General features: G+C 32.2%; 6 protein-coding genes across 11 annotated transcripts in view; 2 read left to right on the top strand and 4 right to left on the bottom strand.

The window, feature by feature from the left end:
• The window catches only part of rdx (BTB/POZ and MATH domain-containing protein rdx), a 37348-nt gene extending 34468 nt beyond the window's left edge, over positions 1-2880 (bottom strand). The window contains exons 1-3 of one of the 3 annotated variants that reach the window (XM_076404165.1): positions 2536-2880; positions 2046-2079; positions 1221-1454 (exon numbers count right to left, since the gene is read on the bottom strand). In XM_076404165.1, coding sequence (XP_076260280.1) covers positions 1221-1234 — 14 coding nt within the window. In that variant the 5' untranslated portion in view covers positions 1235-1454; positions 2046-2079; positions 2536-2880. The remainder of the gene's footprint in view (positions 1-1220; positions 1455-2045; positions 2080-2535) is intronic. The other 2 variants (XM_076404173.1, XM_076404182.1) reach the window with 2 other exon arrangements.
• Positions 2881-3096: 216 nt separating this feature from the next.
• On the top strand, positions 3097-5067 carry LOC143196492 (post-GPI attachment to proteins factor 2-like). 3 transcript variants are annotated; one of them, XM_076404217.1, is made up of 5 exons: positions 3097-3411; positions 3460-3555; positions 3675-3780; positions 3832-4050; positions 4107-5067. In XM_076404217.1, the coding sequence occupies exons 1-5, from the start codon at positions 3244-3246 to the stop codon at positions 4253-4255; spliced, it is 738 nt and encodes a 245-aa protein (XP_076260332.1). In that variant the 5' UTR covers positions 3097-3243; the 3' UTR covers positions 4256-5067. The 3 variants fall into 3 exon arrangements, with proteins under 3 accessions (XP_076260332.1, XP_076260323.1, XP_076260342.1); XM_076404208.1 differs by having other exon boundaries at positions 3460-3621; XM_076404227.1 differs by having other exon boundaries at positions 3249-3411; positions 3486-3621.
• Positions 5053-6081, bottom strand: LOC143196486 (surfeit locus protein 6 homolog). Its single transcript, XM_076404194.1, has 2 exons — positions 5910-6081; positions 5053-5857 (listed from the first exon to the last, which is right to left on the bottom strand). Exons 1-2 carry the CDS (start codon positions 6025-6027, stop codon positions 5085-5087), a joined length of 891 nt encoding a protein of 296 aa, XP_076260309.1. The 5' UTR covers positions 6028-6081; the 3' UTR covers positions 5053-5084.
• A 443-nt stretch (positions 6082-6524) lies between these two features.
• LOC143196451 (nose resistant to fluoxetine protein 6) lies at positions 6525-11711 on the top strand. The gene is made up of 12 exons (XM_076404134.1): positions 6525-6756; positions 6860-7012; positions 7072-7274; positions 7328-7592; positions 7644-7840; positions 7896-8059; positions 10381-10549; positions 10604-10797; positions 10850-10979; positions 11031-11220; positions 11270-11412; positions 11475-11711. The coding sequence occupies exons 1-12, from the start codon at positions 6654-6656 to the stop codon at positions 11574-11576; spliced, it is 2013 nt and encodes a 670-aa protein (XP_076260249.1). The 5' UTR covers positions 6525-6653; the 3' UTR covers positions 11577-11711.
• atms (RNA polymerase II-associated factor 1-like protein antimeros) lies at positions 8219-10238 on the bottom strand. Its single transcript, XM_076404144.1, has 4 exons — positions 10044-10238; positions 9318-9983; positions 9084-9259; positions 8219-9029 (listed from the first exon to the last, which is right to left on the bottom strand). The coding sequence occupies exons 1-4, from the start codon at positions 10118-10120 to the stop codon at positions 8305-8307; spliced, it is 1644 nt and encodes a 547-aa protein (XP_076260259.1). The 5' UTR covers positions 10121-10238; the 3' UTR covers positions 8219-8304.
• Positions 11712-19268: 7557 nt separating the features above from the next.
• The window catches only part of LOC143196636 (apyrase), a 41415-nt gene continuing 36799 nt past the window's right edge, over positions 19269-23884 (bottom strand). For both annotated transcript variants that reach the window (XM_076404508.1, XM_076404500.1), the window contains one exon: positions 19269-19662. In XM_076404508.1, coding sequence (XP_076260623.1) covers positions 19340-19662 — 323 coding nt within the window. In that variant the 3' untranslated portion in view covers positions 19269-19339. The remainder of the gene's footprint in view (positions 19663-23884) is intronic.

Below are 23884 nucleotides of genomic sequence, written 5' to 3'. Positions count from 1 at the left end.
GAGATTTCCAGTGGCATTTTAAAAATAAATTTAGAAAAAAATTGAGATTTCTATTATAATACTGAATAAAAACGTTTTACAAACTTTTGGGTTTAAATTTGAATAAGATCTACCTGAGTTAAGGAGTAGAGAGTTAGGTGCAGCTGTTATTCAGCACCCCCAGAAGAAAATACATAACAAATAATAAAAAGAGATGCCAGGTGAAATTACATTTATGTAAGGAGAGTAAATCAAGGTTAAATGTGTGCCTTACTCGTATTTAGTTCTTAACTAAATATTGCCCTTTTTGAATGCTTATTCAGATTTATAACAGGCACAATATACAATATATTTTTTATAAAGACAAATTGAATAGTTTGTAGCAAAAAGGTTATCATTGTTACTATATTCTTCGAAAGTGTTAATTTCTCATTTTTTTTATTGAAAGACATTTATATAAATCGAGCGAGTATGACATTAAACGCTAATAGATTTTTTTATTGTTAAATTGGAACGTCCTTATCTAGAAATCGAGAAAGTCAATGTAGGCTAAGCCAACATCAAAAATAAACGAGATTTTATAGTTGAAATTTAAAAAAATCGTACATCTCCGTCACCATATGATACACGTTATAAAATAGAGCCCAGGTTGTTAAATAGCAACTGACAAGTTGCTAAAACATATATATTACTTGACAATCCCTTAGAACATGTACACACATACATTCATTGAATTGCACGCATAAATAAACGAAATAAAAAAAATTAAAATCTTCGAAACTAGAACAACTGTATTTAGGACACCGTGTAGTAACCTCGATCTGTTCGAACGGAGACACACAAACGAGAGCGACAAAGTGAGAGAGCGGGTCCACTCCATGAGAAGAAGAAGAACACAAAATACACAGCAGACAGGCGTTTCGATTACCATTCACCCCCAAATTCGACCGAGGGTTACTTTTTAAATGGTTCCAATCGAAATGAGGTTATGTATGAACCGTAGTATTTCTTGAATTATGGTTGGCATCATTGGAAGCAAGAGAATCGCGTCGACCCTCGACTATATTAAAAAAATTAGGCTGTGACGAGGTCAGGCCAGACGGAATGTGCAGGAATTAAGGAAAATAATGATTTGTTTGGAACCGAGAGTCCGCGGAAAACAATTGTTTTAATTGTCAAAATAATACTGACAACTCTGGAAAAAATTGTTGAGTGAATAAAATAAAATTTCAATAATTTACCTGGCTAAGGCCATCTTGACAAGGTAATCCACAGCAGTAAAAGGATTAATACACTGGGGCTCTTCGGACGACACAATTTCTGGTATTTCAATCAGCACTAGCACAACCGGGTTAGACTAAGTAAACTATCGATAGGACAACACTATTAATTCCTTTAGGCGACCACAACTTCCCGAAGCGGCAGATCGGATCTGCTCAGACGTTCTGGCACAAGGACAAGCCACATCCTACACTCTATATTAAATGGAAACAACTGATGGTAAACTGATTTCCTATACAGCCAGACGGAACACGCGTCTTGTTCTCCCCCACTACCAATAACCGAACATCAACGAGAGTGAGACGTTCGGCTTATTGCCACAATTCGTAAATAGTCCTAGCTATTATTGACGTCATTGCCAAATTTACCCCAAAATCCTAACACTTCAGAATTTCTTCGTTACAAATAAAGTAATATATAGATATTTCCAAAAATATGTAATGTTTAATAATAATTGTATTCCACTAAACTGCAATATAAAACATAAATTAATAAAATACAAGACAAGAAAAATGTAAAACCAAATTATTACAATTTAATATTAATTATTATAATTAAAGAAATGTTATAAAATTGAGATTAAGCATCTATTTGATTAAAAAACAATAAATAATAATATAGACATGACGTTTAGTGCGTGTTATTTTTTTCTAGTTATCTAAACCATATGTTAAAATTAAATCACCATTCTTTTTTTAACAAATGCAATAATAACGCTCTCTGAGATAGGTAAATATAACAATCTGATTATTTATATGGAGTAAAGAAATCAATAATAAACTTACTATACTTTTTTCTTGAAATTCATTGCTGCTACTCCTAAAACAGAAACAACCTTATATAAAGATGAATAAAACATTGATTTATTCCGACATACAATTGTATCGTATTGTTTAACATTATTTAATTGAAAATCGTACAAAACATACGTTCTCATTTATCATTGAGTTGCAAAATAAACACAATTTAGCTTTTCTTGACAATGCAGATGAAACGAATTTAGTATATATTTATCGGTGTTTTTCTGTAACAATATATGAATTAAGAATTCTATAAAATCGCTATTTTCCGGTCCCCACCCCTGATCCAGTACCTTTCTTGTAAAAAAAACACATACAGACACAAAGGGCATATTCGGACTGTTTCAAAATAAACTTTCACAAGAGGTAATGTTTTAAATAATTAGCAAGTTGTAAATGTTTATTTGCCACTTTGTTCAAGCTGTATTAATGAATGCAAAGTTAACCTTCAAATAAAGTATTAAATCCTACTCACCAGTTGTTGCATAAGGCCCACTGCTACGATTGTACAGTGAAACTTGGACAACTTTCGCGTGGCACAGTTTAATAAAAAAACTGTTCCAATTTTTTATTTACCGATAAAACTATTCCAAAACTGCGAGTCAACAGATTATAGTTCTAAATTTAAAAATATATACACCACACAAACAAAAACTTTGTCGTTTGACAGAAGTAATTGTGACTGACAGATATAAATCAGTAAAACTTTTGTTTATTCTAAACTAGACACTTTTATAACAAGTTTATTATGAATCAAACTTAATTTCAAAAGTTGCTATTAAAAGACAACAACAAAATACATCATCCCTTTTTAATGATTAAAGTCAAATGTCATTTCCAAAAATCTATTTCCGAACGTACTAAGAAATTAGAAAAACCGTAAGAATAATTAATATATAAATAAAATCTCGGTTTTCGAACTCAAGCTGTTATGTTGATAAGAATAAGTATTTACTGAGGGATAATTGATTTTTTAAAAGATTCGGAACACACTTAAAGTATTTCTGTTACCGTTCCAACCGAATTGTTACGTCAATAGCCCAATTTTTGTTGACATTTATTTAAAATTTAAGAAAATTATGTTATAAGCAAAAATGTATTTTTAGTCATATAAACATGTTACGCTTATAGCTATTAACGTTTTATTTATTTGAATTTGAACGTTCGAAAGATTCTTAGAAAAATGGAGGTTGAAACAACAAAAAATCGAAAAAATGTCCTAGTTCACTATAAAATTAATTTTAAATATGTATGTCTATGTACAGTTTCTATACCTCTAGGAGCTCTTATAGTTTGTTTCATATCTGCGTATATATTTCAGTATGATGATGTTCATGAAACCCATTGTAAAGTAAGTATCTTTCAAGATTATAAAGGTTCTTTTATAGGAAGGTTGTAGGTTTTTAATATTGTACCTTCCATAAGTGCAGTGACTGGTATCAGCCCTCAGAAGTATATTTGGAGAATCAGTATTGCACTTCATATTGGACCAAGGGTAATAATATCTGCTGTGTATAAAGCATATCAATTTAACATGATTAATCCACTAGGAGATCCTACGGTATTTTTTAAGTCTGAAAATATTGATATTAATAAAAATTATTTTCATTTTAGCTGCAATATAAAGCACAACTTTGGTTAAATACTGCATATTGTTTAAATTTAATTGAGGCTGCAGCATTATGTGGCGTCACTTATATATCTAACCGAGAAAACTATCGTAAGTAGACATATTAAGAAGGGGAAATAGATATACAAAAGTATGTTTTAGCTGTACATGAGAAGCTGTTCATTACCTTTATGGTGAGTAGTTTAGGACATATGATTGCCTGTATTAAAGGAACCCAGTTTGCTGCCAGAACAAGACAAGGCATGGAATCAGTTAAATCTGGATTAAAATATAAGAAGGATTTGTTTGTACTCTCTATACTGTGTACTATTGGCTTAATATTCTTCTTCCTTCAGCATCGTTTATTCTGCTTCCGAATGGGTATGGGAAAATTGAGTTACTTAGATAAAATTTATTGTGATGTAATATTTTCCTAGCTTTCAGCATGTTTGCTCTATGTGAATATGTCATAGCAGCTGCAAATATGGCTTTTCATATTGCAGTAATCTCAGATTTTCCTACTGAAGATTTAATGGTTGCCAAACTCTTGGAGGAAAATTCTAATGATACCAAAAAATTGTCTTAGAACCACATATTTGTGTCTAAAATCATTTGATTTACTTGGAATAAAACCAAATACGAGCTAAATAAAGCAGAAATTTTGTTACAGCTTTACCATATACTAAAGAGATTCAAATGCACAGTATTATAGTATGATTAAAAAATACACAATCCAGTAAGGATTACCTGTAGTGCATAGTGTACATATAATAAGGACATCCTTAAAAATGTTCTGCTTTATTTCTCAAGCAATATATAATGAAATGTTGGTAAGTGAACAGCTGGAAAATATTTGATTGCCGTTTTGTTTTAAACCAAAGATTATGTGATATTTTTGAAACTTTTCTAGTCTACTTGTTTTGTAAGTAGCAATAAGATTTTGTGATACCTATTTTGGCTATGTATTTATTTAGTTAGAGTACCTGATATGTTAAGAATTATGGCTAACTGCTTTTCTGAATGTTTAATTTAATTGGAGCAGTAGCCTAATATATAAAGGCTTCATTTTTAATATTAAGTTAAACCATCTGCTACAGTGGTTTACAAATATCCTTTTTTGAAAAATTTCACCCTAACATAAGACACTGTTTAGATAAAGCACCTGTTATATAGGGGTATGCATTATTTGGAAACCACTAAACTGCGTCTAACTGCTCTTGTAGCGATATAGATTCTTTTCATTAAAGAAAAAAGTAAACATATAAAGGAATATTTAAAAAGTCTGCATAATAGGGACTTCCATATTTATAGATCTTACATTTAGGTGTTGAAGGTGTTTATTAAAACATACTTAATTCAAATTTTTTGCACAATAAAACTCCATTTACAAAAGAAAAACTTGTATTATTTATTCTTTAAAAACCTGGTATAATTTTTCCTCTCTTAGCTGCATTTTTCATCTTCTTCACCTTTTTATCCTTCTTCCTTCTGTCAATGTTTTCTTTCCTTTTCTTTTGTTTTTCTTCTTTTGCCTTTTCTACACCTTTAATTCTAGTATCCCATTTTTTCTTACTGGATTTCACTTTTTGATCTTTCTTTTTTACTGACTTTTTTAATAGTAAAGGATCATCTTTAACTTTTTGTCCTTCAGCTTTGGCTAATGCATTTTTCCAAGCTGTTTTCTCTTTAATCTGTACCACTTCTGCTATGTTACCATCCTTTTCGAGTCTGTCCAATTTTTCTTTTTCTTCATTAAGTTTCTCTAATATTTTTTTTGGATTCTTCTCTTGTTTCTTTTGTTTTCTTTTTCCTAAGTTGGCAAAATCTATTTTGGAATAAACCAACTTATTTTGACTATTAAATATAGGCCTGTTGTCTTTTTCCCCTTTAACTTTGCTCTCAGTTTTCATTTTTGACTCATCATTTTCATTTTTGGCGGTTAATTTCACAGCTCTCTCCAATTTTAATCTGGCATTCCTCTCATCTTGTTTATTTTTCTTTTTAAGACGATTTTTTAGATTTTTCTTGGTCAACTTTTCTTTGTAGGATAGCTTTTTCTTATTACTTGTTATGGCTTTAAGTCTTTCTTCTAGTTCCTGTAATGATTTTGCTCTTGTTTTATTACCAGAATTTGTTAGTTTAAATTGTTTTTTACTTTGATTGTCATCTTCGTTATCTTCATCTTCGTCTAAAATTATAAGTATATAAGTATATATTTGAAATGAAAATATATATAATACCTCGTCTTTCTGGAACTGCTGCTATTGATAACAAATTCGTTATGAATTTATTTTCACTACGCAATATTTCTTCTATTTTCTTTACGTCGAATTTCATTTCTTTTTCCAGTAATTGCATTTTGTTGTTTATGGGAAACGTGGAAGATAAACATAAATTACTTATAGGTTAGAATATGAATTTATTAAATCCCACTGGTGTTTCTTTTCGGAACTAAAGTCAGAAAAAAATATTTTAAAATTTTTCTTTGACTATTTTAAAGTACATATTGTATTTAAAATTATTATCAGTTATTATTATAAATAATGTACTTAAAAGAATTGCATAAATTCTAAATTTATTTTCCAAATATTGATATTTCTACTTTATTGTTTCCTTTTATTTCTTTCTTTGCGAAATAAAATAGTATATGATTTATATGCAAATGTTGAAATATGTTTAGCTGACATTATAGGATATATTTAAATTAATCTTAGAATTAGCTATGACATTTTGGAACATTTGTTCATTAAACTAATAAGATTAAATTATCTAGAAGAATAATAGGGTTTAAACGAACAAATTACAGTATTTTGCTAATATTTTTTTTTAATTTAAAGCGGTACAGCATTACATTCAATATTAAAATAGTGTTTTGAAATAATTTAAGGAAAGTTGTACCTAAACGTGGTATAAAGCTATACGCCTTTGCGAAATACACCTCTTACGTTTGCAGAAGTTTTAAGTTTGTTAAAAACATTTACAGAATGCGTTTCGTGCCGCTGGTTGTTCTTGCGTTTTTTTCTTGTCCATATTCTGATGCCTTGCGACATCACCCGGGCCTTGCGTTGGTGAATGGGACATGCAAAAGTAAGTGAAGGGTATATAGACGTTACAATTATGTATATTTCTCATATGGATTATCTAATAGTATTGAACATTAATAAACGTTATTCATTTTAAAATATTTTAGAATTACCTAAAGGCAAAATCGATATTTATAAGCAATGGTTAACTTTTCCTTTAACTATATTTGATAATGTTAGGAATATATCACGAACATGTCAAGAAAGCTATGAAGAGTATCTCAGTGGCTTTTATGAAAATGATCTATTATCTATGAAAAGTATAAGTTATATTGAAAATTCTTAATAGGCATAGAACTAACATGTAATAATATTACAGTGTATGATGCTTCAGCTAAGGTACCATCCGGTATTTTAAGAGGAAATGTTAATCAGTATGGTGATATGGATGAGTGTTTGGAGGTACCAAAAGCATGGTACTGCTTAGTTGATATCGATTTGAGAATATTTTGGAAAGGAAGCTTTGCTAAATATGAATATTTGGTTCAGTCCTTTTATAGCATCAGAGATACATTTTATGACGTATGATCATTATACAATTTACATTATTTTATTAATTATTTATATTTATACAGCCGGGTCATAGGGTTCCTGGGTTTACTTTTGTAAAATGGGGCTTGTGTGTACCTCGTAATTGTACTCCTAATGACATTATGATGGCTGTGAAACAGAAGCTCAAAGTTGATTCAAATATAAGAGATGGTTTATGCCAAGACACCTTTAAAAACCACCAATGTCATTCTTTTGGTTGCTTGGCCACTTTAAAATTATTTATTCTGATACTATTTTTAGTGTCTACATCCACATGTTTTTATCAATTTAAACCATCCATTACTACAGGTAAGTATTAATTTACGGTTTATCTTAGTTATATTTTTACTATCGTTTCAGATAATAAAATTATGCAGCTATATTTTGGTTTTGCTTTACAAAAGAACTGTAAAGCTTTAATTACAATAGATTCTAATGGTACCGGAATTAAATGCGTCCATGGCATTAGAGCATTGTCTGCACTTGCTTTATTGATGTCTCACAAAACTATGGCTTTGCTATATAATCCATATATTAACAGAAATTATTTAGCTCAAGTATACATTTATACTATTACGAGTGAGTAATTAAAAAAAAAGATAAATATTTTAGACGCAGGCCATGGCATGGTCTATTATTGGACGAAATGCTATTTTATACACGGATTGTTTTCTATTAATTAGCGGTCTCTTGAACGCTATAACTGTTTTTAATGAGATGGATAGAAATAAGGGGACAATCAACTTCAAACGGAGATTAATTTCAAGATTGTTTAGGTAATTGGTGTTTAATAAAATCATATGGAATTACATCTATCTTCATAATTCATTCTTTTAATTTTTATAGTAAGTCTATGAGTCTCGTTAAATTCATATATATCACATTCATTATATGTAATTCCTTTAGTATGTACAGATAATTTTGCTTAAACAATATTAATTTTAAAAAGTATGATTTATTTAAGTCTCATGTTAAAACATATTACATTGAAAAAATCTTCATATCATGTTATATAAAAATACTATTCACTTTCGGATCCTGAACCTGAGCCAGAACGAGATTCAGAACCTGATCGAGATTTGGAGCCTGATTTAGACCTTGACCTAGATCTTGAAACTGATCTAGAAGGTGATCGACTTTGTGACTTGCTCTTGGATTTTGAACGAGATCTGGATCGTGACTTTGAAGGCGATCGTGATGCGGACTTCGAAGAACGTGATCTGGATCTGGACCTTGATGGAGATTTTGAAACTGATTTGGAGCGTGACCTTGACTTAGACCTCGACGCAGACCGTGAACGGGATTTGGAACGAGATTCCGAGGGTGATCTGGATCTCGACCTGGAGGCAGATTTTGACTTTCTTGATGATCTGGATGATGCTCTGGATGTCCTGCCTTCTGCATTGCTCTCATTTCCACTTTCTTTAGCTTCCTGTTCATGTTCCTTATCCTGTTCTTGATCAGATTCACCTTGGCTTTCATTGCCTTGTTGTTCATCCTGTTCTTCCTGCTGTTCTTCTACCTCCATTTCTTCATCCTCCTCTCCTGGTGGTTCCAGCTGTTTTTCTCTATATCTTTGCATTCGGAATTCATTAGCATTCATTGGTCTGTGTTTGACAACAAGTCTGGTGTTACTGGGGCCTTGACCAACTTTCTGCCTTCTCTTACTGAGTCTTACACGCGTTTCCAACTCATTATAATATATACCATCCTGTCGGACCACAAAGAAGTAATTTTCTTCATAACCTGTTAAAAACTATACTTAGACACAGCAAATATTTAATACATTTAAAACCATACCTTTACTAGCTTTACTTTTAACATTCCAGTTATACTCTCTGGCCATTTTATACTCATACTCTTCGTCATCTTGATATGGAACATTGTTGGTGAAATCTTCTCTGCGTTTGTTCAATGTATCTTCAGTTGGTAGGAAATAAGCCACAAATTGTTCACCACTTTCGTCCATCACACCTCTTTGGTGAAAGAAAATATGGTTTTATTAAAGTTTAAACAGAAGAGAGAAAAATTTACCTTATCATAGCTTGGGACATTTCTTCTATTTGAGCAGGAACCTGTTTACCTACCGGAGCTGGATCTGAATCAAATATAACTTGTGCACAAGGATATTTCCACAAATTGAAATCAGGATATAAAGGCAATATTTCAACCGGCGTAACATTAGGTTTACTATAATGTTTTTCAATAGGTATTTTAGAGTCCGAGAATGTTTTTTCAATAGCACCAATCTGCGAATCTCTGTCCATGTAAAGTGTTTCATTGTTAAATGACTTTTTAATACTGAAACCAACTTTGGCTTCCACTTTGTCCATAGTTTGTGGTTGAAACCGGGTTTGTTCCGTGGAAATATATTCAGTTCTACGCAGCCATGAGACAGATTTTGCATGATGTCTTGACCTTTTTGAATCTTGAGGTGTTAAAGTGTCTTCTTCAAGCAGTTTTTCATCTGCAGCATCTAAGATTGCTTTGGGCTCCACAGCATAAATGTCCTTGTTAATAAGATCAATACTAACACCTAAATCATGCTCTGTTAAAACTTCATACCTATAATTTCTTTCTAATGAAGTGGGATTATATTGAATAAATCTTGAAGATTCAAAGGGGTATGATATAAATTTTAAATCGAAAGGAATGTCCGGAAGTGTATTGCAATATTTTACTTTGCATATTAAGTCGGACCTAAAATTAGAAAAAATATTTTCTAAAAGGTACAGGTAAAGTAATAGGAATTAAACTTACCTTTTTTCAACTGGTTTTGTGGGTCTTTCTGGACGCTTTTCTACCGGATTGGATCCATTCTGAATTGTTGGAGGCATTTTTCTCTATTTATTTTTATTTCACATTAGAATACGCCTTTATCTTTCGTTGTTAAAGAAAATTTTTGATAGATACGATAGATGCTAAATACTAGGTTAAGTTATTTTCTTCTTCTTTACGGAAATGTAGATATATTGAAAAAAGCGCCATTTTTTAAATTGTACAGTATCCACACAATTATGTTTCCGACTTGTTTATATTGTATCATTTTTTAAATAATTCTATTAGACAGAATACCTCAAGTTAAATTTTATTTTAGAATACTTCCCAGTTTATTTAGTATTATTTTGATATGTACGTATTTATTACCTCTTATGGGCTCAGGACCTTTATGGCCTTTAGTAATAAATCACCACGCAGAGTTGTGTAAAAAATATATGTACAGGAATATTTTGTTTATACATAATTATTTCGGCTTTGACAATATGGTAAGTTTTGAATTTATCAATTTATTATATTGCTTATAATAATATTCATTTAAGTGTTTGACCCATACACACCAAGTGGGTATAGATATGCAATTATTTTTGATTACACCCTTTATTGTTAGTCTCTTATATAAATTTGGACGTAAAGGCGTTTATATAATAGTTTTCCTTAGCGCTGGATCAACAGCATTACGATTTTGGAGTATTGTCAAATATAATTTAAGTTATATTGTACATTTTGGAATACCGTAAGTTTTGGTTAAAATATACAAGAATGTTACTGAAGAGAATCTTATATAGTGTTTCAAGAATGTTTCGCACAGCAGATTATTCTTATATTTTACCTACTCATAGGGCAACAATATATTTTTCTGGTGTTCTTTTGGCGTATACTCTTCGTACACATAAAAGTTTCTCCACAAGGTCTAAAGTAAGGATTACATGAAATAGAGAACGGTAAATTAAAATACTATGATTTTAGGGTAGACATCTTTATATTGGAATTATTATGTATATATTAGGTTTTTTAACGTGGTTTGGTCCATTTAATACATCATTTAGAGACTATAAATATAATCGATGGGAAGCCGCGTTCTATGGCGCAGTGGCTCCAATTACATGGGGTACAACAATTGCATGGATCATTTTTTCAACCGAAAAGAAAGTTAATGGTAAGTGAGTAATATTTACTAAATGAAAGAGATGACGGTGTGTTTCAAGGCCTGTTCGAATACATATTAACATGGAAATATTTTCAATTTTTTACGAAAATTGCCTACGCTGTATATCTCGTTCAGTTTCCAGTGTTTTTTTACAATGTGGGGATTACTAGACACGTGGGAGAGTTTAAGCACTCTTTTATGGTATTTTTATTTACTTTTATTTGTTGTTTGATTTTTTGACGCATAATGCTTTAATGTTGTAGCTACCACCTGGAGAATTAAGTATAATCCTATTGTTGGCAACTATTTTAACTCTCTGTGTGGAACTGCCGTTTCAAAATATATTTAGGGTGTATTTTAAATAGTATAATTCTATCTACGTTGCTTGAAAATTAGTTTTACTGGCTGCGGTGAAATCATTAGATGTTATAATTAGTACATTGTTAGTCATTAACTTATAAAGTATATTATTTTTTTGAATAATAAACGTATTAATTGTATTGTATTATTTTTATTTTATCTTCGAACTATTGCTCATTTTCTGTCATGCTTTTATTCTATCAACATATTGGATTTACAAGAGATAATGTTACTGTCTATTAAATCTCATCGAGTAAATCACATTTGTGGGCAGTTTTACTTAAATTTCAAGAAAAACGAATGCTGTTTGAAGCGTATGGCAACCATGTTCCATTGATTTCAATAGGTTAATATTGGTTTTGACTTTTTAAAGATGGTTATTTTGACACTGAAGATAAAGGGTGTTCTGGACAGCCAAAAATATTTAAAGGCATTACTCGATGATAATCCGTATAAAACGCAAGAAGAATATGCAGAATTGTTGGGAATAACACAAAAAACCGTTTCTAATCGCTCGAAGAACATGGGAATGATCCAAAAGCTTGGCTATTTTGTGCCGTATGAACCAAAGCTAAGAGACATTGAAAAGCGTTTGGTCATTTATTAAATGCTGCTTCAACGGCAAAAATCGGAAAGGTTTTTAGCATCATGTCATTACTGGTGATGAAAAATGGGTTCACTCTGATAATCGAAAGCGAAAAAACTTATGGGGACCACATGTCGTGCATCAACATCAACGGCAGTTTAAAATGTATTTATAGGTCTAATATTATGTCAGTACTGTTACTACTATTTTTTGTTAATTGAGAAAATTAATTTTCAAAGGGAAATTGGTAAAATGAGATTGGAATCCGCAGTGCTCAAGGTGACAGGCTCTTCTACTGCTGTAATTGTTTCTTGTGTACAATTCGTTAGGTAAAATCATCCGTCACTCCGTCAAGTTGGGCAAGATTGGTTAAGCAGTAGGTGCAATTTGCCACTGGGCATTCTAAGAAATCGGTTAGGTGTCTGCTGACGTGATGACATTTTGGGGCCTCGGTTATATTAGTGTGGAACTGAACTGGAAGTATCGTCTGAACCAGCGATTCAGTGATTTCTTCCATGGCCATTTCTCTTCGATAGCTTAAAGTAGATTTCAAGTAAATTAAAAGCTTTTGTTTTAGCATCCTATACGTTTGATAACTCATATCCGATTCTTTCTAAGATCCAAGACTTGTCGATCTTTGTTGTATTATTATGGACTATTGAAAAGTAATTTATTTATTTTTAATTTTAAAATTTAGAATGGTTAAAAAATTGGATGGGGTTACAGGTTATCAAAATTTAGCGCTAATCTCTCAAATTTTGTTGAGTCATAAAGATATATGTTGTTTATTTTGAGGCTTATGCTCCAATCGCATTGCATTTGGTAGAGGAGAGTTGAGTTACTGGTTACGAGAGCTCCACATGATGAACATTTTCTTTTTGAATCCATCAAATACTTTTCCGTAATCGTTCGTTCGTTTCAAAAATTACTTGATAATAGTTCGTGTCAGCAGTTATCAAAAAATGAAAATTCAGCCTTTTAAAATTCTTATTACTAATTGTTTTATAGTGGACGTTTAGTTCCGTAGCGCTTCATTTTACGAAATATGTCGGTTTACCCCGCTTCATCTTTACCATTTACAACCATAAACACTACATACTTTTCGATAGAAAATCTCTGGTGCTTCCTTGAAATTTTTTTTTTATTACTCTTCGTGAGTCCACAATCTGCCCTATTGGCAATAAGTATTTCTTATGTCTATATTATATATACATGGCATGTAGAAAATCACTTCATTAAGCAATCTTCTGTATAAAATATTATCTTAATTAATTAGTCTTATTCTAATGCTTATTCTAAACTCTACATATGTCCAGTAATCAGATCAGGTGGTGTTAAACGTTTTAGTCTACGCACTTCACTATCACGTCGCATATTTAGCTGATTAGCGAGTACATTGGGATGCACTGACACTCTTTCGAAGTACTTCACACAAACACGTTGGATTACACTCGTTATATATTCTAGAGGAATATCGCGTTGTATCACTTTATTTGAAATATAGTACGGAGCATCAACAATTGCACGCAACACCTTATTTTGGAACCGTTGAATGATGGATATATTATATTTGCTAGCGGTACCCCATAGTTGAATTCCATATGTCCAAATGGGCTTGAGTATAGACTCATACAGCAATACCTTGTTATCTAATGATAACTTGGATTTGCGCCCAATGAGCCAATACATTTGATATAATTTTAGTCCTAGTTGTTTCCGTTTAGAGAGTATGTGCTTCTTCCAGGTTAGGCGTCGATCTAAATGCATACCAAGATATTTAACATGCTCTGCTTGGGGGAGTTGACGATGATTGATATTTACTGGTGGACATGTTCTTCTACGCAGGGTAAACGTTATATGCGTGGATTTTGATTCAGTGGCTTTAATGCGCCATGTCTTCAACCATAATTGTATTTGCTCCAGGTGGGTTTGTAGGTTTATTGATGCTGTGACTGGATCTTCATGGGATGCTAAGATTGCAGTATCGTCTGCATATGTTGCCACAGTAGTTATTTTTGTGGTGGGCAGATCAGCCGTATACAGAAGGTACAGTACTGGACCCAGTACACTATCTTGCGGAACTCCTGAATATATGGGATTTAATTCGGTATGTTCATCGCCTTGATTTACAATAAAATGTCTGTCAGTGAGATACGATTTTAGTAGCTGATAGTCCGGATGAGGGAGAAGTTTCTTTAGTTTAACCTGCAAGCCCGTATGCCATACTTTGTCAAAAGCCTGAGATATGTCTAGGAAAGCAGCCGAACAATATCTTTTGGCATTTAGGTCGGCGTTTATTTGGTTTGTCCAAATAAACATAAATAAACATAAACGCATAATATCCATGTTTGGAAGTCTATGCACTTGTTCTATAGTCCCATGCTTATTGCGAAAGCCAAACTGATGTTCTGGAATAATTTTTCTTTTTTCTATTATATAGTTTAGTTTTTTTATGTATAATTTCTCGAAAACTTTCGAGATTATTGGTAATAAACTTATAGGTCGGTAGGAGGTCACATCTTCTGGTATTTTTCCTGGTTTAAGTATCATTAATATTTTAGCTACTTTCCAGATACTAGGGAAGTAATTAATTCGTAGCATAGCATTAAATATATATGTTAATAGTTTTATAGCCTTTTCTGATAGTTCTTTTAAAATTTTGCCAGTAATTAAGTCATAACCAGGAGCTTTTTTAATATTAATCTCTCTCATTATTGTATGTTTAACTTTTTTGACCATTAATTTCTCGTGCGGTAAATCCATTTGAAATGGCGAATCTAGAAAGCTAGTAATTTTATTTTCGTCATCTTTATGTAGCTGAGACTGGAAAGGTTTAAAAACATTTTTTAAGTGTTTTGAGAAAATGTCGGCCTTCTCTTTATTGCTTCTCGCCCAATTATTTTCGCTTGTTTTAATAGGTGGGTTATGCTGCTGGGATCTCCTAAGCTTTTTTGTTGCTTTCCACAACGAATAGTCTGTAGCCTCAGTTGAGGTCAAGTTTTCTAGGTATTCTTGAATGCCTTGGTTCTGTTCGATTTGGATTAGATCTCTCAGCTCTTTTATGGCCCTATTAAATTTTCTTTTATTCTCTTCAGTCCTTTGCTGTTGCCAATTTCGTCGTAACTTTCTTTTTTCTGCTATCTTTTTCTGTATTGTGCATGATATATGTGTATTTTTTCTTGGAAATGTTTCACTGTTGGGAGTCGCGGAATATGCTGCCTCCTGTATATTTTTTTGTAAGATTTATTGCTGCTATTTCTATATCCATTTCAGTTTGTAACGGTAAGTTTAGAGAGATATTTTGGTCTAAGTTTTCTCTAAATGAGGGCCAGTTAGTTCTATTATTGCACAGAGAAGGGGGTTTATCTTTGATGGTAATTTTTGAAGAAATTGTTACTATTATTGGTGAATGATCAGAAGACAGGTCGAAGCATGATTCTGCCTGACACTTTTTTGGATCAATATTTTTTGTAATGCAGAAATCTATTGTATCTGGTTTTTTATTTCTGTCTGAAGGCCAATATGTTGGTTCACCAGTAGAGATATGTTGTAAGTTATCTTTCCTTATGGCTTTGAGCAGTTCTCTACCTTTAGAGGTTATTATTCTTGAACCCCACATTAAATGTTTTGCATTATAATCTCCTCCTGCTATAAATCTATTACCTAGCGTACTGAAGAATTCTTGAAATTGTTCTGCCTTGTTGTTATGTTTGGGTGGGCAATACATCGCAGAAATTGTTAATGGTCCATGGGCTTCCTCTATGGTTATACTGGTGGCTTGAAGGTAGTCTTTGCGGAATTTTTCTTTTTCGAAATGCTTTATATCATCTCGAATTATTATGGCTGTACCTCCATGTGCTTTATCATCAGGGTGATTTGTATGATAAAGCTTATATTTAGGAACTTTCAGATAATTCTTGTCCGTAAAGTGTGTTTCGGAGACCATCATAACGTCAATATTTTGTTCATTTACGAACATTTTTAGTTCCCTGGCATGTTGTTGGAGCCCATTGGCATTCCAGACGGCGATTTTGTAGCTATTGCTTTCAGGCATTAGGCAAGTTTGCTTACGACGGTTGTGAGTAGACCAAGCATCGTACTCATTTGATCCATTAGTTTGGCCATCATATTTTCTAATCTTGAGATGTTGCTAGTTTCAGTAGGTTGAGATATTGTCTCTCGTTTTTGTGCTGAACCATTTTCAACTATTTGGGCATAAGTTATGTCTGGTTGACTTGTTCTGGTGGGTAGTGGTAGATTGGTAGTATTGGATTGTTTTTGTTGATGCCTTTTTTCCCTTAAGGCAGGATAGAGTTTCTGCTGTAGTTGCTTGTGAACTGCGCAACCCTTGTAGTTCGCTGGATGATTTCCGTTACAGTTAACACATTTCACTTTTTCATCGCGAACTTTACGAGTACAATCTCCTGTCTTATGTTCTGCTGCACATTTTACGCATCTATATGATTTGCGACAGTAAGTCTTTGTGTGCCCGTGCGCTTGACACCTTGTGCATTGTGGTATAATTCTTTTTATATGTGGTGGTTCGCATTTAATAATATTATTTTCTAATTTGGTGATTTCATACACCGCCTTATTATTTCCATTAGGTTTTATGTCTATATAAAACATAGGCAGAGGTTGTTTTGTCGTGTGATGTCGTATATTGTGAATATTTATGACCTCGTGGCCTTTTTCAGCTAGTGCTACCTTGATGGTGTTAAAATCCGTCCCGTGATGTAATCCTTTTAATACGAATTTAAATGTTCTCTTGGATTTTGGCCTGAATGTATGGTATTGGGTGTTTCTTTCATCTAATTCTTTTATAAGAACTTTAAAGTGATCCGCTTCGAACAATTGGATTTTAATTGTTTCATAGCTCACTGTTTTAATTGTGTAGTTCGTAGTAATGGTTTTCAATAAGTCATGGATATTTTTTATTATTCCTACCTTATAGACTGTTATTGGTGGTGGTTTGGGAACAACTTTTTCAGGGCTTGGTTGTATGTTCTCTTCAATTTCTTCCGACAGGTTGCTAAAACTGTTTTTTGTCTCTATCGGTTTCTGCAACCAATAGTCACTGATTCTTGTTTGTTTCCTCACGATTTCTTCTTCTGGACTTCTCAATCGTTTTTTATTAATGACTGTAATCCATTCTGATGGTAGAGTTTGCGTTATTGCTGTTTGTTCTAATCTTATATGAAAGTGTGCAGGTGATTTGGTTGAATCGCTATGGTTTGCTTTTTTTTTAATTTTTAATATTTTATTTAATTTACTTCCAGAAGATAAAAAAAATAAAATAAAAACATTGTTTATTTCACGCACTTAATTTTTCACTTATGTTATTTTAGCACTAGTTTTTTACTATAATACTATAAATGAATTTCAAAAGGACTGTTGTAAAATAAGATGAAATAATTTTAAACACTAATAAAAATGAGATGCAGTCCTTTTGTCTGGTCACGTAAACACGTATTCACTACACTTTAGGTCCACTGAGAGATGGATAGCCGCATCTGTTATGCGTTTTTAACACTCAATTAAATAACCGTAATAAAATACTGGGTTTTTTTAAAGAAAGGTATCTTTTTATAGCTTGGACCGTATTGAAAATACGTCTTCACCCTACGAAGGTTGGAACTGAACTTCCTTGAAATTTAACTGACATTTTATTAGTAAAAATGTTGTCTATTACTAGCGCCCATATCCTGAGTCTCTTGAAGATCGAGTCATTTTTTCAGTCATCATATGGTAGGGTAGTAATGAAGAGAGTTTCATAAAGTGGGATAAGTTTTGAGATTCGCATAAGTGTCATTTTCAGTTTTGATTTCATTATGTTTTTGTAGTTCGCCACAGAAGCGAAGTTCCCATAAGGGTTGGACTCGAGTAAGACATCTAGATCATATTTGAGTTCATATTAAATCACAATCTCTTTATTGGTAGCTCCCTTTTCATCTGATATTGATTATCCGCATGCTATAGTTCCGATAAAGGTATCCGTATATATCTATGAATAAATGATATCCGATGAAGTTTAACGCAAGTCTTTATTGAGAAAGAAAGAAATTCTATTCTTTATTATTGCAACTTTTTAACTTTTTTTTTTCAGAAAAATTGGTACCATATATATTAACCAAAATGTTTTCCATTATTTTAACCTCGCAATTTTTTTTTCAGAAAAACTAGTACGATGTATATTAAACAAAATTTTTCATTCATTCTCTACAATTTTTTCCTGTCTTTTTGAAAAAGCGATGACGAAGAGCGATGTTGGGTTGGTAGCAATGCAATCATCACACTTCCTTAGAATTTGTAAACCGTGTGCTAGACAAGCAATGTTGCACTGATCTGAACAAATGGTGATCAGAAGGCGCTGTGCCTGGTGAGCATCCCGGGTGCGGTATTATTTCCTATTCGAACTGCAACAATTCTTGCAACGTGTAGCCCAGCATTGTCATGCAGGAGGATTACTTTGCGTATGTATGTAATGATACGTCATTCAACTTGTTGACATAGGTAAACATCTGCAGTAACATTCTCGTGCGGTTTTAATAGCTCTTATGCATTACATCTTGCTGACACCATCATATGCATAGCAAGATTTATGAACATCAATAATCTTCTCCGGAGCCGATATGAACTTCTGGAGAGACCATCATTTTTTTTGTCAGTCACAATAAACCATAGAAAACTATTTTCTTTAATACCTCCACGTATGATTTGAACGCTCTAACCATTGCACCATAGAAGTAGTTGCCTGCGATATTTTCACGACTTCTCATATGATATGGTTAGTATTTAAAATAGCAAACTAAATGGTTTTTGTACTGAACTACTTCAACGAATCAACGAAGGGAAAGAATGTTGAAAATGCAATTTTGAGCCTTCTATGATTAACATCTGCATATAGGATTAACTCGATAATACTAAATAGAAAACTGTTATTTGTTATGTGCATTGTTTGTGCTACATCAGAATGAGATTGTCAAAAAGTTGCCACTACTTTCCACTAAAATAAAACAGTTTTAAAGTAAATTAAAAGTATTTATAAGTTTTTATATCTATCAATTTTCTAACTTATATACAGGGAAAGACTGAAATAAAAACAAATATGTACAAAGGAAGATTTTTCGTTTTACTTATTTTATTCATATTTATATAACAATTTAGGTTTTATCAATAAATTTAATCATTAGCTTTATAGTTGATATTGTTATTACTGATTACGGTTATTCGTCCTTCTTCTTCTTGAAATACCGGAGACCGACTGGCTAAGAACTTGGTGAAAATATCCATATCCATTTGACCAATCACCACGTTCTTCAAGTTATTGGATAAAGCATAAAATCCATCACCACCTCCGGTAACGAACGAGGGCGTAATTATGTTGTAAGTGGCTTCTAGATCCAAGTTTTCGTACACCGGTACATCACATTTTTGACAACGTACTTTAACGCTTTGTACTCTGTTGCCTTGAGGACGAGTTAAGTTGTAAACGACGTGTATGCCTAGAAATAAATGTTAAGTCAATCTAGATAAAATATCTAATTTATTGGTTTTCCCCAAGAATAATGGCGATTGTTTATTTTTAATGAAAATATTTGTTTTATTGGTTGAGTTTATAAATAATAACTATATTCGAAAAATTGATAATCAGAATTCGCTGATGGATACTATGTTGATAATCCAGTTAAATTTGACATTAATTCGTTCTACAATGAATGTCAACAATGAATTAAAAAATATTTTTAACAATAAAATTCAACCGTCTTCAAAAAATAAATAAGGAACTCACTGAAAAAAACAGTAAAAAAATTACTAAGAAAGTAAAAAATAATAAAACTTCAATTTTTAACAGAATAAAAAACGTATGTACCTAATAATCGTTATTATAACTGAATAAAAGTAAACAAAAACCTTATTTAACCTATCTACTCTACGTATTTTATATTCTACTATATACACACAATTTATCTTATCTAGCTAAATCTATTTATCTATTTACAATATTATTTTAGTTACTACCAAGTTATCACTTTGAAGTCGGTTTATTTCGCTAAAAATATTTATTCTCTTTTTAGTTAGATAGTTACTCAATAAATTACGCAGTAATTTTATTAAGTATTACAATGGGTAGACTAAGTAAAGGTGCAGCCCCTATGAGGAAAAATAGGAATAAAGAAACAATGTTTGAAAATGTTTCAGGGCCCGGGGCCCGCTACCTAGCCTAGGTGATTTGACAAATGTTCTAACTAAACTAGAACAAAAAGTTATTGTCCTCGCGGTGAGTTGAACCATTACACCATAGAAACAGTTGTCTACTATATTCCTACCAGGTCTTATATGCTATGGTTAGTGCCTAAAAAGCAAACTGAATGGCTTTTGCACTGAACGACTTCCGATTTTCCGTCACTTCAGCTCGGCAATAACAGTAATACACAAACATCTATTTATTTTAGATAAAAAATAATAGTTTGCTATTGTAAAAATCAACTGAATCCAATTATTTATTCAAGTATTTGACATCAGTAATCCAGCAGAAAAAGTGACATCTACCGCCGAAGTCGTAAGCCGAATTGACCAAGTTGCTGTAGCCTTTGTTTCTCAAAGATGGTACATGTGGAACAGCTTATCTTACCAATTCTTCTGTATGGTTGTGAGGCTTGGACTCTGTAAACTTGAGTTCTTTTAGATGCGGTGCTTAAGGCAAATTCTGCATGTTTTTCTTCGTGATTATATTAGTAACAAAGTCGTCCGTTTCAGATGTGACAATCAGTGCACAGTTGAGGAATAAATTCAGAGACGTAGTTTGCCATGTCTATCGAATGAAAGGTGAATGCATTCCTCACAGACTTCGGTGGTTAAATCGCCCTTATATGTGGAAGATACGGAATAGCCTCCAAAAAAGATATGGATCAAAAGATAGGGGAAAAGCATTGTTAGAGGCTAGAAAAGCAACAGCAGCCTATTGGTTGAGAAGTATGATGCTGAGAACATTTGTAGAATGGATATTTAAATTTCGTGACTGTATGTAATTGATGTCCACAAGAATGGATTGGGCTGGGTAACCTGTTAGTTGTTAGTGTTTCGAAATGTATATTCGAACTATATGAGAAAAGCAACCTAGATACATTTGTTTGAATCATGTTTTACGTGTTAGACACTAATGGTAATTCTGTCACAATAGACTCTAAACATTTTAGGCAGGTCTTCTAGGAATAGCATGTTGGACGTTCTAACTAGAGGATTCGATCTTGGCACCCTGAATCTTGGAATAGAATCTGCTATACCAGCCACGAATCTTGTATGATTACATATGATTGATTTACATCTTCTGGGATTTTAACTCCGGTTAACAAACATTTTTAAAATCGCTGAGAAAATATTGGCTAAGAGTTATTGAAATTAAATTCCTTGAAAGGAGTTTAAATTCACTCCCCCTTAAATTCTAAACATTGAATATATTATTCCTATTATTTGTTGGATTTTATTTTCACAGTACGAAAGGTTAAGAGATTTAAGTGGCATATTGTTGAAATTTAATTTCGTTTGGTTTATATCGACGTTATCCTTGAATTATCTGTTAACAATTCCGAAATCCTGAAGTTAGAAGAAATAACAATGATATAATCATCTAATATTAACACAGAAAAAGAACATAGTTTTATCTCTTATATCCCAACGGTGCTGTTATCTTTTCATTATTTGATTTTTACGCTCGTTATATCTTTGTCTCTTTAGGCAATTGGCAATTTTCAGATTTTTGTCTTATTCCAACGCTATCATTCGTTGGGGTTCTGTGCGGTTGGTATTGCAATACACAATATATATTTATATCTGCTTAATGAATGAAATTTTTCTCTAAAGCATATATTTTTTAAATCATATTGAAATTATTGACTATTATTTGAATTTCCCCGCATACTTACTTGATATACATACTTTATATTACATAATTTATAGCTTACTTGAATATACAAGCAATTTGTAAGAAATAATTACCCACGTTGCCTATTGATTTGATAAACTTAATAAATTTTTATAGTCAACATTATTTTCAATCCACCAAGACATAAAATGACAAAACAATATAAAGATATCTTTTCAAAATGGTTTTATTATTGGTGGAGACTTTAATGTTAAACATACAGCTTGGGGTTCACGAATAATAACACATGGAAAAGGAAACGAATTAATCAAAGCCATTAACCTTACAAATTGTAATTATCATTCAAGGCGCGAACCCACTGGAGGAGACCTGCTGGATTTATACATTTTAAAAGGGATCTTATTAAATCAAATTAGTACAGAAAGCTTGTGCGATCTAACATCTGATCACACTCCAGTATTGTTGTTGAGAGTATTGTTAACACTGGGCGCGACAATCCTAAGAAAAACATAAAAGCCTAATGTTACCAACAAATATAGTAACTGGGACAAATTCAGATTAATACTGCACGAAAAAATCAGTTTAAAAGTAAGACTTAAAAGTATAGATGATCTTGAGCAACAAACCAAAAATATAATTGAACAAATTCGGTCATCTGCAAAAGATGATACCCCAATGGCGATAAGAAATCAGAATATGAAGTAATTTAGCCGCTCCAAATTAGAGAAATGATAAAAGAAAGGCGAAAAGCTAGAAGAGTATGGCACGGAACCAGAAATGCTGCAGACAAATCTACTTTTAATACGATTAGTAATCAGACGAATCAAAAGATCAAAGAATATGAACAGAATTGCTTTCAAAAATATGTAAATGAATTAAGCCAGGAAGCAGACAAAGATTATTTGCTATGGAAAGCAACTCGAAGAATTAAAAGACCAATTATTCGAGTACCGCCAATTAAAAATGATCGAAATGACTGGGTTCGTCATAGCTAACATATTTCAACCTGATGATATAGAATCTACCATGGATACATCTCTTGTTTATCAACCCGATGATAATTTCTACATTGGAAGTCGCCACTGAAATTGATAACCTTAATCCTAAAAAGGCACCTGGTATGAATGACATTTCACCTAGATTATTGAAAGAACTGTCACGAAAAGCAATCATCATGTTAACATATATATTTAATGCCTGTTTAAGACTGAATCATGTTCCGGAATGCTTTGAGGTGGCACTAATAATTATGCTCAAAAAACCTGATAAACCTGCATAACAAGTCGAATCTTACACGTCTATTTCGCTGCTACCTGCAATGGATGGATGGCAAATCAAATGGATTTACGAAGTTATCTAAGATTTCGCCTTGAAACACGAAAGAAGATTACTAAATCATACTAACGTGGAAGCAATACAACTGCTGGACAGCGCAGAGGATGTCAGGAGATTGAAGCGAACCAAACCATACGAACTTATATAAAGTGTATACCTTTAGTGTAAACTATAGCTATTAATTAATATTAAGTTATTATAATGTAATAATTTAGGAATATATATTGATGTATTTTCTCGCACTCAGCTTGCTTGTGAATTAATCCAAGTACATAGGAAAAGTAGTAATAAATTAATTGCAAATTAAGATTGTACTAAGCGTACCTAATAAAGATGTTAATAAAAAAAATATTTTCATAACATTAGGTTGTTTAATAGGTTCGTGTAACGTCAGTTTTTCTGATATTTCTTTTTCTTTATATCAGGTCCTTAATATTTCAACTTTCACAAGAACCAGAATTTCATGTCAAAATGAAATAAAATTCGAACATTTTAAAAGCACAAGT

Source organism: Rhynchophorus ferrugineus, unplaced genomic scaffold (assembly GCF_030347505.1).
Source record: "Rhynchophorus ferrugineus isolate W39M unplaced genomic scaffold, kcgeb_rfMv2 rfM1, whole genome shotgun sequence".
In the NCBI taxonomy this organism is placed as follows: domain Eukaryota; kingdom Metazoa; phylum Arthropoda; class Insecta; order Coleoptera; family Curculionidae; genus Rhynchophorus; species Rhynchophorus ferrugineus.
Note: the sequence above shows the minus strand (reverse complement) of the source record. Positions and strands in the feature narration are given on the sequence as shown.